The sequence below is a fragment of the Fukomys damarensis genome, unplaced genomic scaffold (assembly GCF_012274545.1).
Source record: "Fukomys damarensis isolate Sample0158 unplaced genomic scaffold, DMR_v1.0_HiC HiC_scaffold_19, whole genome shotgun sequence".
NCBI lineage: Eukaryota > Metazoa > Chordata > Mammalia > Rodentia > Bathyergidae > Fukomys > Fukomys damarensis.
Window position 1 is genome coordinate 389710 of NW_022900931.1, and position 19276 is coordinate 408985.

The 19276-nt window shown below is 43.2% G+C and overlaps 1 protein-coding gene across 6 annotated transcripts in view; it reads right to left on the reverse strand.

Moving 5' to 3' along the window:
* The window catches only part of Ppp6r2 (protein phosphatase 6 regulatory subunit 2), a 64411-nt gene that overhangs the window by 21993 nt on the left and 23142 nt on the right, over window positions 1–19276 (reverse strand). For 5 of the 6 annotated variants that reach the window (XM_010634251.3, XM_010634253.2, XM_010634254.2 and 2 more), the window contains 3 exons: window positions 14266–14452; window positions 3236–3373; window positions 1901–1966 (listed from right to left, as the gene is read on the reverse strand). In XM_010634251.3, the coding sequence (XP_010632553.1) occupies window positions 1901–1966; window positions 3236–3373; window positions 14266–14452 (391 nt within the window). Of the gene's footprint in view, window positions 1–1900; window positions 1967–3235; window positions 3374–14265; window positions 14475–19276 lie in introns of all 6 variants that reach the window. The other variant, XM_010634256.2, reaches the window with a different exon arrangement.

A 19276-nucleotide genomic window follows, 5' to 3' on the forward strand; every position in this document is an offset into this window, starting at 1 on the left:
GGGGAGAGAGAGGGAGAGCAATCATGCCTATTCCCTGAAGGTCTGGGTTCGGGTAGCTTCTGGAGAGTGAAGCAGCTGGATGTTTCTGAGGTATACACTTGGAGAGGGGATGGAGGCTCTGCACCCTTTCCTCAATATCCTGCCCTATGTATCCCTCCATCTGTATAGCCTGAAATAACCTTTATAATAAACCAGGACATGTGTTTCCCTGAATTCTGTGAGCCTCTCATGCAATTTAGTCAAACCCAGGGATGAGTTTGAAAAGCCCAATTTACAGTCAGCCAATCAGAAGCACAGGAATGACAACCTGAGGCTTGCAACTGGCATCAGAAGTGAGGAAGGCACTCCCAGTGATGAAACCCTCAATCTGTGGGATCTGAAGCAAACTCCAAATAGAGATTCACAACTGAACTGAATTGAACCAGAGATTCACAACTGAACTGACTGAGCCAGCGGGGGTCCACTGGAAAGCTGACTTCTTGCTTAGTGTGCGGGGTAATTCTTCTGCAACTGGCATGCAAAGTGAGTTGTGATGGTTCAGTAGGCAACCCTAGGTTGAAGCTGGCTTCCCTTTTGTATCTACAGATTGCTTCATATGTTTCTGGAGCTACAGTGGGAAGCTTCTACGATCCCTCTAGTCACCCTATCCTGGAAGCCATATCCTTGTAAACCACTCTCTTTGTGTGAGTTGAACTCATTCAAGTCTAAAAAGCAGAACACAGACCAAGTGAGAGCTGCCACTTTTTAAGATGGACTTAAAGAAGTCTGCTTTAGATCAGCTCACTCCATAAAGCTGATCTCAATGTGAGATCCCTGCCCTATAAGAGGCTCACATGGTATAGAACAGAGGGTAGAGTGGGCCACAGCACCTGACCTGAATGCTGTCAAGCTACTGTGGCTGTGGAAGTAGAGCGTCCCCGAGTTAAGCCCTGAGGTGATGATATCCTTGTGAGAGACCCTGAGCAAAGGAGCTACTAGTAGGCCTCTGCTGAATCCCCAACCATAGGAGCTGCTAGAAATAAAAAGGACTTGTTTAGGCAACCCCTCTTCAGGATGATTTGGGGGGAGGTACTGGGAACTGAACTGGAAATTGATCAATTTGCATTGATCTTTATCGCCGGTCTTCTTTATTTTATGACAGGCAGGTTTTTATTTTATTGCCCAGGCAAGTTCTGGTTTTTTGAGGGGTGGCTTTTTGAGAAAGGGTCTCACTATATAGGCCAGGCTTGCCTCAAATTTGCAGGGATCCCCTTGCCTCAGCCTCCTGAGTGCTGGTATTACATGTGTGCACCACCATACCTAACTAGACTGTTTTTATAGTAAATATTAAGTTTTTTATACATATGTGTTACAATTTTGGGGCCGGGCTAGTTAGACTTCACTAACCACATTATACTTGATCTCAGCCAAAAAGTTAAGAAGCAACTGCTTTGTTTTTGCAGTGCTGGCAGTCAAACCTAGAGCTTTGCACACACTAGCAAGTATTTTACCACTGAGCTATACTCCCAGCTCTGTTATGCTTCTTTTTTTTTTTTTTTTTTGGTGGTACTGGGGATCGAACTGAGGACCTTGCACTGTCAGGCAGTGCCACTGAGCACTTGGCTCTTCAATTAGCTTTGTTTTGTACTAGGAATCAAACTCAGGGCCTTGAGCTTGCCATGCAGGCACTATGCCGCTGTGCCACATTCCTGGCTGTTTTTTTTAGTAATTCTCAGCATTAATTTTTAGTAATACACAAAAACCGGCCAAGATGTTAGAACTTGATTAATGGAAGAGATATATATATAAGTGGTCCTCAGAAAAGACAGGAGTGACCTGCCCCCTGCCCTAGCAGTAGCAAGTGCTCTGATAGCCTCTGCACAGGGTTTTCATGCGAGAAGATGGGTTCTGTGAGACTCACATCTTCATCCTGATGCGGATGGATCAATTCCACAAGTCTCTGGATGGTTTTTTCTTCATTCAGCCACTGAAAAGGAAGTGGGGCGGGGGGAAGGCCCATTAACATCTCTGCTTATATCTAACTAAATGGAAAGAAATTCCTTTGGTGTAGCACAAGCCCATGCACCCAAATTTCCTAGAACAGGCTCTGCCTGACACATTAGTTTACCCAGATCCAGAAATAACCCAAAGAAGACCAAGAAATAAACTCTTGGAGTGGCTCAAATAGGTGGATCATTGTCCATCTGTCCTGATGGCGCTCACACACTTTTGGGACACATTTCAGAAGCCCAGGGTGCAGATGGGCCCAAAGAAATGAGACTTGGGAGCCCAGCTGAACATGGATGCCAGATAAGCTACAGCTCTCTACAGTATCTTCCCAGGAATCAAGGCCTTCCCAGGATCAGGAAGAATAGAAAAACCTTGGGGTTGCTGTACAAGCACAGTAAAGGCTGAAGCTGACATTCTTCAAGGTCAAGGGTAATGAGGGCCCAGTGTGATCACGTCAGGGCACAGCAGAGATGGCAGACCTGGCTCCTCATCTGAGGATGGGAATTGAGCCACAGGGCTGCTCTGTAAACAGAATAAATTAATGCAGATAAAAGGCTGCATGGCATATAGTTTTTTGTTTGTTTGTTTGGTACCATGAATCAAAGTCAGGACTTTGTGCTTGCAAAGCAAGCAGCAGCTAAATCTCCGGCCCATGCATAGCACATAGTTATGCAGGCTTCCCACTAGCAGTTACTAACAGCAACTGATGTGCATGCTTTGCTGTATAAATGTTAGCACCATGGGGAAATGAGTTATTGTCCCAAGAGTGAGAATAACCACTTACAACATCTGACAAGAAAAAGAGCAAAGTCCCAACAGCTTGTAACTTTCAAACTGCAACACAAAGTCTGCAAAAAAAACAGGGAGCACAAGTGCACCCTCAGGGCTGAAAACCCTCCTCTTTCCAGGACTACACTTTAGTCCTTTAACTAATCCTCAGGACAGACTCATCCATACTCTAGAATAACTAACAGCCTTTGTGTGGAGCCACTTAGCTACTGAGCCCCTCCCTGCTCCAAGACCCAGTGGGTACAGCAGGAGTAAGGGTAGGAGGTGAACAAATCCTATTGTAGTACAGAGCAGGAGGCCAGAGAATGCTGGGGGAGAAGGCACTCTCCTTCTGAATGGGCTGAAGTAGGACAAAGTACACACAGGAACCCTGATGGTGATGTCTGCTGAGGAGCTTGACAGAGGAGCTAGGGCCAGGCCCCCTCAGAGAGTGGGACAGTACCACCCTGGCACTCACATGCAGGACCTCCTGCCGGAGACCCATGGGCTCCACACAGCTGACCAGGCGCAGCAGCAGGTCCATGAGTGCCGAGGTGCCCATGTGCTTCAGCACCAGGCTGATGAACTTATCCTTCTTCTTCAAGAACATAATTACCTGCAATCAAACACACCGGATTAACAAGCAGGGTTAAACCCTGACAGACAGGACATTCCTCCAAGAACTCTCATGAGAACAATTACCTTCCAAGTGTTTAGAAGAGAAATGATAGACATTAAAAAAAAAATTATAGGAAAGAACCTTCCCAAGACAGACAGAGAGCCCTGGAGTGCAGTAGTGCCTGTGAGGAGTTTACAGGCTGAGGTTAGATTCGCACTATGTAAGCAGGACACTGTGTCTTGGAGAGGGCAGCACAGGCTGCTGTGCACAGCCACTATATGACACATAACTGGCCAGGCATGGTGGTGCACGCCTGTAATCCCAGAACTCAGGAGGCTGAGGCAGGAGGATTGCTGTGAATTCAAGGCCAGCCTGGGCTTGAGGACAGTGAGCTCAAGGATAGCCTGAACTACAGAACAAGACCCTGTCTCAAAAGGTGGGGGGGTTTAGCTCAGTGGTGCTGCTGCCTGCCTTGCAGGCGCAAAGACCCGAGTTTGATCCCCGGTACCAAAAAAAAGCCTAACAAGAACATAATTGGCTCAAGTTTTTCTAGCTGAAATGGGTTGTGTGGACAGAGTTGAGCTCACTGCTGACAGCCCCCAGGTCTGGAACACAAAGCCCATGGAGCAGAGTATATCTAAGTGGACAGTCCTTGAAAAGAATCCTAAGTAGTAAAGAGGAAGAGAAGACTGAAGCTTTAGAAAAGAGGAGTCACATAGATTGGTGGTGATGAGTGCCAACAGGTGTGGATGTGGACAGCAACAGGTATGGACGTGAACCAGGGAGAAGGGGGCAGAGGACCTCCACAACTACGGTGGGCAATTCAGAGAGTGGGTCACGGGTGAGAGCAGGGACGGGGAGAAGAGTTCCACCTCCACATACCTTTCACACAGCCATCGATAAAGTGCCTGGACTAGGGGCTGGGGGCTGGGACAGACTCTGCACTCTACTGGAAACAGTAAGAGCACAGCAAAGGTCCCCCCAACCGGGGGGGTCTTGAGATGCTGACTCGTGCTGAGAGCATGCTACAGTCTCAATGTGTCCCCCAAATGTCATGGATTGGAAACTTAACCCCCAAAGTCATATTTAAATGGTACTTAGAGGTGGGGGTCATTGGGAGGTGATTAGGGTTAAATGAGACCATCAGAGCGGGTCCCCTAAACGAGCAGCTTTATAAGGAGAGGAGAGACTACACTAAATGGCAGTGTGCTATCCTGTGTGTTCTCTGGACTCTGCCCTCACCAGAAGCCCCTATGGTGTGGCCTTCCCAGCCTCTAAAACTGTAAGAAATAAATTTATTTATAAATTACCCAGTTTGTGGTATTCAGTTACATCAAGAAAAGACAGACTGAGACAGATGGGGAGGAAGATAGACAAATGAGGGGAAGAACAGAACAGAGAGAAGAGGAAAAAGGAGAAGAAAAGGGTAGAAAGTGGAGTGGAGGAGGAAGGCACTCTGAAAGCATGATTAAACTCCTAGGGAGACAGACTACAGATAAAATGGAGACGTACACAGTGGTGGTAATCCCAACACTCAGGAGGCTGAGGCAGGGAATCATCATGACTTCAAGGCCAGCCTGAACTAGACAGCAAAACAGAAACCAAAGAATGCACAAATAACAGCATCAGGACTGAGATGGGACACTGCTACAGAACCTACATATATAAAAATTATAATGAGAACTTAATAAATCAGCTTTATGCTAACTTATAAAACTTTTGAAGAATGAAGAATTCCTGTGAGAGAATATTTACTAAACTGATGAAAAGATAATCTCAGTCATCCCAGAACATCAGAAAAAATTAAATTCATGACCAAAACTCTCTGGGCTCTCGTCGCCTAGCCAAATTCTATCACTTAAGAGAAAATAACCCCAAAATCACAAAGACACTTTCAGAAAACACAAAAGGAAGACCCATATCCCATAAAATTATATAAGGAAGTTGGACATGGTGATACGTATACTCCTATAATCACAGCACTTGGGAGGCTGAGGCAGAAGGATCGCCATGAGTTCAAGGACAGCCTGGACTACACAGCGAGATACTGTCTCAAAAAAAATTGTATAAGGACATACAACCTTGATGTTTATCTATTTATTTATTTATTTAAGTTTTTTTGAGACAGGTCACCATGTAGTTCAGGCTGGTCTTGAACTCATGGCAATCCTCCTGCCTTAGCCTCCTGAGTGTTGGAATTACAGGCATGCACTATGACACTCAGTGACTCTATAGGAAATTATGCTGAGCAAAAGAGTAATTCTTAAAGGCTACATAGTATATGATTTAACTTAAATAACATTTTAAATGACAAGATTTTATAAATGGAGAAGAGATTAGTGGTTGCCAAGGGAAGTGATGGGGAGGCAGATGGTAAGGAGGTAGGTAAATGTGGTTTTAAAGGGCAACACAAAGAACTTAGAGGGCCGGGGATTTAGCTCAGTGGTTCTGCCACCTGCCTCAAAAGTGCAATTTCCCAAGTTCAACCCCTGGTACTACAAAAAACAAACAAACAAACAAAAGAACTTAGAAACAATTTCTGGACTGTTCTCCATGTTGACCATGATGCTGGATGCACAACTGTACCCAGGCAATAAGTTGTAAGGAATTTTACATATGCGTGCGCAAAAAACACACAGGAGTACAAGTGAATCTAAGATCTGTGGATCATGTCAACATCAGGATCCTGGGGATACTGTACTAGCATTTCACCAAATACCACCACTAGAGGAAGGTGGTCAAAGTATATAAGTGTTTTCTTCATATTATTACATACAACTTGTCTTAGTTACTTTTCTCATTGCTGAGACAAAATACCCGACACCCCCAAGTTAAAGGAGGAAAAGTTCATTTCAGCTCACAGTTTATAGAGGTTTCAGTCCATAGCCAGCTGGTTCCGAGGCAGGGAGGCATGGCAAGCAGAAGGCAGCAAGCAGCAGCAGCAAACCTGCATTCCTTCTCTCCTTTTATTTTCCATGTAGGCTACCAGCCTTTTAGGTGGTGTCACCCATACCCAGGTTGGGCTTTCCCATCATCCAAATCCAGAACTATGCTAAAACAATCAGTGGGTTAATTTAATACCATATACCCTTAATCCCAGTTTCACACACTCTAGATTCAGCCATCTCTGAGAAGCCCCACTTATGAGCACATGGGGTTTTAGGGGGACATGGAGATTGTAGCCAAAACACAACTGTATGTGAATACACAATTATCTCAATAAAAATTTCAATTAAAAAGATACCACTTATACAAATAACCAAATACTTAAAAGTAAATCCTAATGAAAGAGGTGCAAGACCCCTGCACAGAGAACTGTAAAATCACCGGACAGCTCAGAAGCCTAACTACTTAACTTCACTACGGCAGCAAAGGGGCCACTACGTGTAACCAGATGCGAGCAGCTGCACTTTATTCACACAAGCAGATACTAGGCCAGTTTTGGCCTCGGAGCTGTAAGTTTCCCAACTTCCATGTACAACCAACGCAAATCTAATCAAAATTTTGACAGGTTTTGAAGGGGAGGGCAGAGGAATCTAAAAACTGAAAAGTTTGTTCTAAAATAATACAAAAAGCAAAAATTAGTAAAAATCTTGAAGTGAGAAAACTACTAAATATCAAGCTTTATAAAAGTACATTGCTGTGATGTGATGAAATGCATATTTGGTCTTTTCTCATTTCCCAAAATCCTTGGCCTCCCCAAAGTGGTGTGTCTTTTTCTATGCCAATCAAGGTACATGGTGATTGGCTGCCCTTACATAGCTTCAGGATGGGGCTGGTCACTCAAAGAAGGTGGCAGGATTAGGAGGCTAAACTGAGCATCAATGGCCAATGATTTAATTAATCGTGCCTATATAATGAAGCACCTATAAAACCTCCCCACACAGACTGAGTCCAGGAAGCTTCCAGAAGGGGTACCCAGGGGAAGGCATGGAAGCGCCATTCTTCTTCTGCCTTCCTCGCCAAATGTCGTTCTTCATTGGTTTACTTTGTCATATCCTTTATTTATTTTTTACTATTACTCATCATGGAAAACTTTGACAAACCATTAGAAGCCAATTTGAGCATCTGAAATAAGAGAAGCTAAATGGTTCATAAAGAATGCAATTCCAAGGGGTCGGGGATTTAGCTCAGCAGTTCAGTGGCCTAAAGCAAGGACCCAAGTTCAATCCCCGGTACCAAAAAAAAAAAAAGAATGTAAATCTGGGCCAGATGTGGTGGCGCACACCTGTAATCCCAGTACTCGGGAGGCTGAGGCAGGAGGATTGCTATGAGTTTGAGACCAGCCTGGGCTACCTAGTGAGTTCCAGGTCAGTCTCAAGTATATAGTGAGACCCTGTCTCAAAAAACAAACAAACAAACAAAAAAAAGAGAATGTAATTCTGTTCTATGCATTTGATATTATGATCTAATTATAATCAGACCATTGAGTTATCTTTTAGGCATTATTTATTTGCTTCTAGTTTACATATATTTCAATCAATTTTATGAAATCTGGTATGGTATCTTTGACCCTTTCATATATTATAGTATGCTTTTATTTGACAAATAGCATTTATCTTTTTGGGGAGACAGAGTCTCACAATTTAATTCAGGCTGGACTTGAACTCACTGTGTGGCACATGCTGGCCTCAAACTTGCAGCAACCCTCCCACCTCAGCCTCTCAGTACTGGGATTACAGGCATTCACCACTATACCAGGTTGACAAATAGCATTTTTCAACTGACATTTTAATGTCATATCTTTTATAATAAATGGGTAAACATGTTTCCCTGAGTTCTATGACCTGCCTCTAACAAACAAAATCTGAGGATGTCAGAACTGAATTGGATTAGAGGACATCTAACTGGTGCCTTCTGCTACACTGAAGCATTGTTTACTTGGTAGGCAGGGGATAACTACCCCTACACTAATGTCAGAAGCCTGGTGTGTTTTCCCTTTCTAAACCTATTCACTGTAAGACAGAGAACACTATGGGGACAACTAGTAGGTGCTCTCTGGAGGCCTCACCTTAGGACCTGTAACCCATTGAAAGTATGCTACGTTTCTCCCTGCCCTCTCACTCTAAGCTGGAGATGTGCCTAGCACGTGTGATACCATGGATTAGATCTCTAGCACTGCAAACAAATAACAAAAAATCCAATCTCTTTACCCTCTCAAGTAATTTTATCAACCTCAAAAACCAGGTACATCATTAAAGCTAGGATGCCTTTGCCATAAAGTCTCCAAGAATAAAACTGACAGGGCTCACCATACAGAAGCACAGGAAGGAAAAACTCCTGACCCCTTAAACTGTTACTATACTTGTTAAAAGGCATAGCCAGGCATGGTGGTGCACGCCTATAATCCCAGCACTTGGGAGGCTGAGGCAGGTGGATCGCTGTGAGTTCACAACCAGCCTTGGCTACATAGTGAGTTCCAGGGCAGTCTGAACTACATAGTGAGACCCTGTCTCAAAAAACAAACAAACAAACAAACAAAAACAAACAAACAAACAAACAAAAAAAACCCCATGGCTGTGTTTTCTTGCACCACCATACATTCACTTTGCAAATACAATCCTTTTTATCACAAGGCCAAGATGTTCACATACGACAGGGATAAAAAGGCTGACCATTTCTCAAGGCCCAGACATTTACACAGGAAATGATAACACCTTTTAAAGTACTGACCAAGATCAGTGAAAAATTACTAGACTTTAGCCCATGCCTGCACCCCCTGCTCATGAATGAAAAGCTTGCTCTATTCATTATGTTGTTGTTTTGTTTTTTCAGTACCAGGGATCAAATTCAGGCCCTTGCGCTTGCTTGTGAGGCAGGCGGTGGAACACTGAGCTAAACCCCCGGCCCTCACTCTATTCATTATGAAAGGCAGTCTGATTTTAGGTCAGCTCTGTGTCCCTTTCAACTCTTCTCAAGCTCAGGGTTGGGGACTTAGCTCAGTGGTTCCACCACCTGCCCCACAAGCACAAGGTCCCGAATTTGATCCCTGGTACCAAAAAAAAAAAAAAAAAAAAAAAAAAAGCTAGGGCCAGGGATTTACTTCAGTGGTGCCACTGCCTTCCTCACAAGTGCAAGGACCCAAGTTTGATCCCCAGTATTAAAAAAAAAAAAAACTCAAACCAGGTGTGGCAGCGTATGCCTGTAATCCCAGCACTTGGGAGTCTGAGGCAGGAGGATCACTGTGAGTTCGAGACCAGCCTGGGCTACATAGTGAGTTCCAGGTCAGTCTAAATTACATAGTGAGACCCTGTCTCAAAAAACCAAAAAAAAAAAAAATCTCAAGCTCAGTTCCCTTCCCTATTTTTTCTTCCTTCTCAATTAAAGTCTTTGCCTTTGAATTTGTGCTCTTTGCCTCAGTTTAATTTTTATTATCACTGAGGCAATAGTTTCTTTGTGTCTGGTATCAACTGCAATGTCAATCCCAGATTTTGACACTGTATTATAATGAGGATACAATCACTGTGGAATGTGTGTTTTGTACTAGAAAATGAACCCAGGGCCTTCACACTGAGCTACATCCCCACCACTCCCATGTTTATTCTGAGACAGGTTGTTACTAAGTTGCTAAATCGCCCAGGCTGAGCTAGAATTCCTGATCCTCCTGTCTCAGCCTCCTAGAGTAGTAACTAAGATTACAGACATGCATCATCATACTGGCTATAAGTTTTTGAAATCTTCAAAATAGGCAAACTATACTCACTGATCTAAGTCAGGATGGTGCAGAGAGGAGGAAGCAATTAGGAGCACCATGAGTAACGGGCCTGCAGCTCTCAAACTTTCTGAGTACATTCTGGGCTAAGCTGTGCCATGCCTTTGTTTGCATGTATGCACGTATGCATGCATGCTAAAACACAATGTACAGGAGCCAGGGGTATAGCTCAATGGTAGAGCTCTTGCCTAGCATGAGTTCTAACCCTAGAGCCATAAGAAAAAAAATTTTAAGTATATAAATCCATGTGAATGCTAATTAATTCCTGAGGATAAATAGGTGGCAGCACTTCAGAGCAGGCTCAGCCACATGTCACTTGCAGCCTAACCCAACAGCAGCTGCATCTGTAAAGCCAGTACCCTAAGAGCACTTAAAAAAGAAATTTAAAAGGTTAGAAAGAGTAAAACAGGGCTGGGGATTTAGCTCAGTGGTGCCACCACTTGCCTTGCAAGTGCAAGGTCTCAAGTTTGATTCCCAGAACTAAAAAAAAAATAAATAAATACAACAAAGTAAAAAAGGAAAAATATGAGGAAGAAATTACCTATGGCCCACAAAACCTAAAGTATTTACCATCTGGCTCTTGACATAAAAAGTCTGCCTGCCCCTCTACTACTGATGATGCCACAGGGATGATAGCAACTTGAACTAACCATGAAAAACATTTTGAGATGTCAGAGCAATTTGCACCCTGTACACAGATGGGACGAAAAAGTATGGGGCTGTGAGACAGGATAAGGGAATAGATATGATCAAAATGCTAGTTATATGCATGTATGAAAATACCACACTGAAACCCAATTTCTTTCTTTCTTTCTTTTTTTTTTTTTTTTGTACTGGGGATTGAACTCTGGTCTGTGTTTGCTGGGCAGTCGGCAGGATCACTGAACTAAATCCCCAGCCACCCCACCATTTAAGACAGTCTCACTACATAGTTCAGGCTCACCTTGAGCTCACTATAGAGTCCAGGTTGGCCTCCAACTCATGGCAATTTTCCTGCCTGTGACTTTCAAGTGCTAGGATTACAAGTGTGTATTACCACACCTGGCAGAAACCTAATATTTTGTAAAAGGCACTAATGAAATATTTTTATAAGTATCATTAATGTTTTAGATATGATAATGGTATTGTTTATACTTGTAAAAGAGTCCTTGTCCTTTAAAAAACACACTGAAATACATATAATATGATCTGATGCCTAAAATTTGCATCAAAGTTCTATCTAAGCTGGGCATGGTGGCGCATGCCTGTAACCCCAGCACTCGGAAGGCTGAGGCAGGAGGATTGCTAGGAGTTCGAGACCAGCCTGGGCTACACAGTGAGTTCCAGGTTAGACTCAACTACATAGTAAGACCATAGTAAGACCCATAGTAAAATTCTATCTAGAGTGGGTATTGGAAATAAGAGGATTCAGAAAAAATAAGATTGGTCATTGTTTTATTTATTCTTCTCTTGTTGCTGAGACAAAATACCCAACACCTAACATCAAAGGAGGAAAAGTTTATTTTGGCTCACAGTTCGTAGAGGTTTCAGTCCATAGCTGACTGGCTCCAAGGCAGGGTGGTGTAGAATGGCAGAGGGGCATTATAGAAGAGAAACAGTTCATGGTAGGCAGGAGGCAGGAAGGCAGCAAAATATCAAAGCAGCAGCAACAGCAAGTAACAACAGCAGCCCTCTTTCTGTTCCTTTTAGTCAGTCTATCAGGGTACAGGCCCTGAAGGCAGGTAACACTCACACCCAAGGTAGGTCTTCCCATTATCTATGTCCAGAATTATTCCAAACCAATCACTGGACCAATTTAATAATCACACACCCTTGATCCCAACATCATACACTCTAGATCCAGCCACCTCCAAAAGGCCCCACCTATGACTATGTAAAGCTTTTGAGGGACATCTAAATAAAAGCCATAATACTCATGATCTTGTGAAAACCTGGCGACAGAGACATGAGGGTTTGTAGTTGATTTAATCTCATTTTGAGATTAAAACTCATGTTTGAGTTTTATTTTGGTACCAGGGATCAAACTGGGATCTTGCGCTTATGAGGCAGGAGGCAGCACCACCAAGCTAAATCCTTGGCCCTTACATTTTCGAAAGAACTTCGGTCCTTTGCCTGAGAACCCCAGCTCTGGGCCACTCTCAGAGTCTGGGGAAACAGGAGGAAGGCTCACTGCAGCCCTGCTGGTCACAGCCAGTGTGGGCCAGTCACCTGGGTGAATGATACAAAATCATGTTCAAGCGATATAAGGGAACAAGGTGGCTCTCAATGAAAGCTGTACAAGATCTATGTATATGTGGGAAAAAGCTCCATTTGCAATACTCAGAGTCTGGTACCATTATGTGAAAACTAGCAACTATAAGTTAGCATGTCTACTGGAAAACTTCCGTAGAATGTGCACTACATAATCAATAATAGTTATCACTAGAGATTATTATAGGAGACTTTTTACATATTTGTCTTGTTTGAATTGAAAGTAAATATGTAAAAAAGTAAAGTAAATGTGTTACACATTTTCCAACAGACTAAAAGTTTTTAAGTATGAAGTTCATATTAATTAATGTATTAAGCACTGGGTACAGGAAGGACAGGTAAATATATGAGCCAGTTAAATTGTAAAGAAATATCTGAAAGTGGCAGAAGAGTATGACCAGGTCACAATAAATTATGAAATTCAAAATTTCACTGTTAACCTGGCTGAGGTCCTAACAGGCACAACAATGGGCACAGCCCAGCATTCCTGTTAGTGTGAGGATGATTGCTCACATCCCTGCCCTCAGCACCACCCTCACTGCCTGCCACAATGTCCATCTCAGCACCACTACACACACACACACACACACACACACACACACACACATGCCCTGCACTGCTGCTGCTCTTCATTTCTATTCTGCTTCAAAATCAGATGTGACGTGAGATAGTCCTCTTTGGTCCCTCACAATTTGATTTATATCCACAAAAGATGACACTCCTTTGAATAGTCACATGTTCACAAAATTTCTTCAAGGGAAACCATGACCTTTCTCAGGGTTCAAGGCACAGACACAAAATACTGATTTGTTTCCTGAATAGAACCCTGGATGATGATCACTTCTCAGCCTTTTGGCTAAGATCAAGTGTAGAACCCTTGATGATATTAAATAATTACAGTTAATATTCTGGGGGTATCATAATACCTAGTAATATTTAGAAGAAAGAAGTCCTTAAAACTAAGAGATATACACTGAAATATTCATAACAGAAATGATCTGATATCTGAGATGCATTTTGAAACACTCCAGTGGGAATGGGTGAGAGAAAAGAACAGTGGCCAAAATGGGCTACTGAACTTAATGGCAGACGAATGCTGCCATCAGGTCTCCCCAAGCCTGTCTCCACAGTGTAGAGGGGCTTAAATCCATGTCAGATAAGAGTAAGGCAGAAAAGGACCATGACAACTGGAAGATCCATTCACTCTCCTGGAAAAGACTAATGCTGGTTTCTGGATACAGTGTAACATTCCTGTAATCCCAGTTACTTGGGAGGCAGGGGCAGGAGAATTGCAAATTCACCACCAACCAGAGCCACTCAATGAGACCCACTCTCAAAAATAAAAAAGGGCACTGGGCATGGCCAACCTAAGATAAATGCTGAGTTCAAGCCCAGCCTGAACTGCATAGTGAGACCTTGTTTCAAAAAAATTGTTTTATTTTTAATTTTTTTTCTAAATTTTTAAAATTGAAAAGGTAAAAGTATGCTCAGTGGTAGAATGCCCTTGGTCTCAACTGTCCTTCCCCCCTAAAAAGAAAAACCTAATGCACATATTATCTTTGTTTGATTTGAAGCAGTAAGTGCTCTGGACACACAGACACATTTCCCACATAGACAAATACAGACCTGAGCAGGTGCACATCTAAGGTCCTGCCATGAAGAAGGCTTGGCCCAGGACCTTTTTCTATGCCCAGTTACAGGAGAAGCTGTTCTCAGAGTGGGCAGAAAGTGCTGCTTACTCCTGTGCTGATCATCACAAACATTTCTGGGAGGGTACTTTATTATTCAAATTCACGTCACAATGTCAGCCACCCACATACTCCACTTGTGTCCCACTGAGCAGTCAAAATTCTGCCCCCACAGCCTGTGCCATTTGCACAGTGGCAGCCACGGTTGTTCAAAACAAGTGGGCTTTACACATCATTACCTGTTCAGTTTTTCTTGCAATGAGATTGCCAATGGTCTTGCTGAAAAAACTGGCAAGCAGAGGGTTGAGTGGTGGTTCTCGGTCCAAGAAGTCATATAGAAGGTTCAGCAGACGCTCATCCCCACCTAGTCTGTCGCTGATCTGCGGCACATCACAAGTCAGAAGCTCACAGGCTGTGTTTGGGTATCTAAAAGGGCATAGTCCAAGCACTGGAGGTGAAATTAGACTTCTCCAACTCTCAGGAAGCTGGTTAAATAATCTGCTTCTAAGAGCAAAGCATTGAACAGACCTCAGAGTAGAATTACTATTCTGTGACCAAATGACTACTAGAAACTTAAAGTTTTAACACCATTTGCATGTTTCTCATCCCATATATTCTGACTACTTCCATTCTTTAAATAACCTTTCCTATCTCCTCTCTCTGGGTCTTCATACTCACCTGGTAGGCCTCTTACTTCTTGTCTAACCACACTGTTTCACTGAGGCCAAGTCCCAATCACCTGCATCCTTCTTTCTGCCTAGGAAACCTACCTTTCTTTTCCCCACCACATCCTTGTCCTGTCATATCAGCAAGCACATACCCAAACTATCCTAGTCTGGAGAAAAATCACATCTGCAGTTTATGATACAGTGTCAATGTAAGCCACTGTGTAAGTAGTTTATTTTTAAGAAATGTCAATAGTTGTGAAAAATATATACTGGTATATGTAACCCCACAATGATATCACTTGTTCCCTCTTAAGTATCTGATGACAGAATGAAGGACAGTTGTCACCTCAGGGTGGGCACACCTGCCCAACGCCCAGCACAGGTACACCTGTCCAACACCCAGGGAGACACACTTATCTAATAGCCAAGGGGCATATCTGCCCAATGCTCAGAGTGGGCACACCTGTCCACAGTATTCAGACCAAGGCCCTTGACAATAGCACTAGTAACAAGGCCTAGCGATCTCTCTCATGTAGATACATCTGGGAACATCAAGGAGTATGGTACAGGGCTCAGCAGTCTGGAACCCAGTGGTAATACTCCAAGGGACCAACCATCTTGGGACAGGTCTGTATCTACACCAAGCCAACCCCTTGACTTTCTGAACATGAAAGTGATGACACCTGCCTGCTCCAAAAGGCTTCTGTGATAGCGGGCCAATATGTATAAAGCAGAATGGCATTTGGCATGCAGGAAGCACTCAGTTGAGGTGAGTTGCTATAACCTTCCCCTCCCAACATGTGCTCAGTGCCAAGCCAAGATGGTCATGTGAGTCTGCCAGATCCAAGGGCTCTTGGTTTTGAGAGACTCAGAGGATATAGCTAGCTGAACGTGGTGACCATCTGCACGTGGAAGAAGGATTTTGGCTATTTGTGGGAGCAGGTGATCTTCCTCAGCTGCTTCCCATGAAAGAGCAGCCTCAAGAGCTGTGAGGGACCTACCAGTCACAAAGAGACCCAGAAGCCAGGCCTAGGCACCAAAAAGAGGCATGGCTGGTGCTCAGGGCACTAGAAGCTGGGGTGGGGTCACAGCTGGGCTTACCCTTCACTGACAAACTCTCTGGCCTTTGAGGTCCCTGTCTGTAAAATAGGATAGCTGTGCCCACCTCATGGGATTGCTGTAATACTAGACAAAAAAGAGTTCAACATGAAAAAAAAAAAAAAAAAAGAGTTCAGCATGGGTAACACATGGCCACTGAGGGCTGGGAGCCAGAAAGAAAAGGACGGAGGACCAGATGGGCAGCACTGAAAGCCAGAGCAGGGCCCTCTAAACAACAAAACAGAATGCATTAAGGCAGTGGGCAGAGCTCAAATCCCATGATGTGAAGAATCAGGGAAAGCACAGACTCCCATCAGAGTTTTCCAGGGCCAAGGAATAATCTGACCTTATCCACCACAGAGCAGACAGAGCTAGAAGTAGCTGACACCCAAAGGTTAAATCTAGGCAGAAAGACTAAGATTTTCTCTTTATCTGTATTTTATAACTATTTGTCAAACAGGTACTGATTCAGTAGGTTTTTAAATTTATATAAAGGGAAGAAGCAGGCAGAAGTGGAAATGGCATTTCCCGTTCCACGGGACTGGGTCATTCTTACTATAAAGTATGAGTAGTGATCAGCCCTTTTCTCGACCCCCTTTTCCTTCAATTAATTGGAACTCAATTATTGAGTTTTGTACAGCACTGCAGTAAAATCAAAGATATAGAGGCACTGACTGTACTGAAAGATGGAAGCATGCTCATACTTCAGATGTGCTTCAGGGAAAGGAGTGGGCGGGTGCTTTGTGGGTACATTCATGCTACCCGAGACTCTTGAACTTTATGACAGAGTCGTCATTATTTTGATGTATATGGAACTTTTGTTTAATATATTTTATACTTTTTTGGCTGTATGAAGTAATCTAAAACTCTAATGAACACTTTGGAGTCTGCTTTAGCGAAGGAGGCCAAAGTGGGAGGGGTTTTAGACATTCTTACAGGCCCTGGGTGTACTTTTCAATCTTGTGTAATGTTTAATTCTTGCAAATGAATCAAACCAGTGTTAAATTATGGCAGTATCTGCACTTTGGGAATGAGTATATTAACTGTACAATGACACTCTGAAAATGCCATTTTGGGGGGAGTACTGGAGATTGAACTCTCAGGCCCTTGCACTTGCGAAGCAGGCACTGAAACCACTGAGCTAAATCTCTGGCCCTGAAAATGACACTTTTAAAGCTGTTAATAGCTGCACCTTTTCTTTGACAAGGATATGTCATATTTAAGTTTTTACATTCATCATGGCTACAGGTAGAACCGGGAGGGGGGATGTAATTTTTAATGGGAGTTTTGGTATGAAAAGACACTAGTCATTTATTTATACGTTTGGCTCAAAAAGTGCTTGTCAGACTCAGTATTCCTAATATGGGATGTGACTTTTTTTTTTTTTTTTTTTGTACCGGGGATTGAACTTGGGTCCTTGCGCTTGCAAGGCAGGCCACCAAACCACTGAGCTAAATCCCCAGCCCCAATGACTATTTTATTTTTAGTAGCAGATTTGGATGTAGACTGACAGATATAACTGGATATCTTAATAAATTTAAATTTTAAGATAAGGGACAGGAGTTCCAGTTGCACAAGGCAAATGGAGCACACAGGCTTATTGATATTTCCTGTCATGCTTCTACCAAATAATGCAAAGAATTAAAAAGATAAGAAAAGAGAAGCAGAAATGATACTGAACCAGGCCTAAAAGACCCAGATAATCAAGCCCAAGAAAAGCAGAATCTCCAGCATCTACAGAGGGTAGCACCAACTAGAAGTGAGGTCTGGTCATTGAAATAGTGGGTGATAAAGAGCAGGGTAGGCTGAAAACTGTCACAGAGCAGGACACGCAGACCCTCCCCAGGCCTAAAAGGTGTGTTTCAAGGGAGAAGTGAACCAATCCAGCTCATGACCAGACACCACATACAAGCCAGTGGTAGTTAAAATGCCCTCCAGAACAATATGAGGTGCTCCAGGCACTCATCCTGAGTCAGCTCCTAGGATGATAATGGGCCTCTGCTCCTCTCCTGAAGGAAACAATGGGACAAAGAGAAAAGTCAACCAGTTGTCATCTAACCAAACAGCCAGCCACCATTCACTTGTGGTGAAGCTTGAGCAGGCCCCACTCAGACCTCATACTGTCCAGGGTTTACAGCCTCACTCCCGAAAGGATGCAATACTGACCAACTGAACATAAAGCACACAAAGGAGAGATTTCAGATAACAAAAGAGAACTTTAAAAAGCTCATTAGCTTCAGAGGCAATATGATACACTGAGGCAGTATCCAGAATAAGAACTGGGAGCTTTGATTTAAATATCTGGGTTAGATGTGGTGGCACACATCTACAGTCCTACAGAGGCTGAGGCAAGAAGATCACAAGTTTAAGGCCAGCCTGGGCAATTTAGTGAGACCTACCCCAAAATAAAAAATAAAAAGGGCTGGAGATGTATAGCTCAGTGCCCCTCAGTAACACGCACATATACAATCACAGAATCAGGCAAGGTGATGGGTGCCTAAAGTCCCAGGAGATCAGGACCAGCCCAAGCAATATAGTAAAACCCTGTTTCAAAACTGAAAAAAAGCCAGGGATTTAGCTCAGTGGTTCTGTTGCCTGCCTCACAAGTGCAATGACCCAAGATTGATCCCTGGTACCAAAAGAAGGAAAAAAAAATCTGAGAATAAGAAAGAAGTCTTAAAATTAAAAATACAATGATAGAAATTTGAAAAGTTAAAAAAAGATGGGAACTTAAACCTCTCAGATGTAGACCAAAAAGGCAAATATTTAGGGTAAAATAAAAAATTTAGGGCAAAAATAAGAAAAAGTACTGAGGTGATCTAACATCCAAGTAAACTCCAGAAACAGAGAAAAGAGGAAAAGCCAGAGGAGAAAAAATTATCATGGAAATAATATAAGAAATTTCCCTGCACTAAGGTTCATGAATTTGCAGACTGAAAAAGTCCATGGAATGCCCAGCACAATAATGAAAAAATAAAGATACCTGGTATGGACCTTAGTATGAATATGTAAAATCTGCCTACAGCTGAGCTGATCTGTCTAGTCTGTTCTACCTGCTTACTTATATAAGGTTTCCCACCGAGCTACGTGTGTTCTCCTTCCTTTGTTTGCTTGGCTTTGCACTAATCTATTAATAATTTCTCTCAAACTCTTTACTCTGCAGATCTCCTAGCTTATCGATACCACTCTGGGACTCTTGTCCTGATCATAAGAACCCTAGCTGTCCTCCTTCCATGCCTGCCATTTTGCTCTATAAACTGGGAGACACTTGAGAGAGGGACAGGGGCTGTGAATAGTGGTATGATCACAACAGCCTCCAGCATGGTCACCCAGACCCCAAACCCCTCACTCCCCATGAGCAAGCTCCTGCTCTTGGTAAACAACTACATGGCTCTCACTGTCAGAAGAGACCTAGCTGACTACCACAGATGCAGTACTGACAGCTTGCTACAGGCTGCTCTGTCACCTGGTCTTGCTGTTTTCC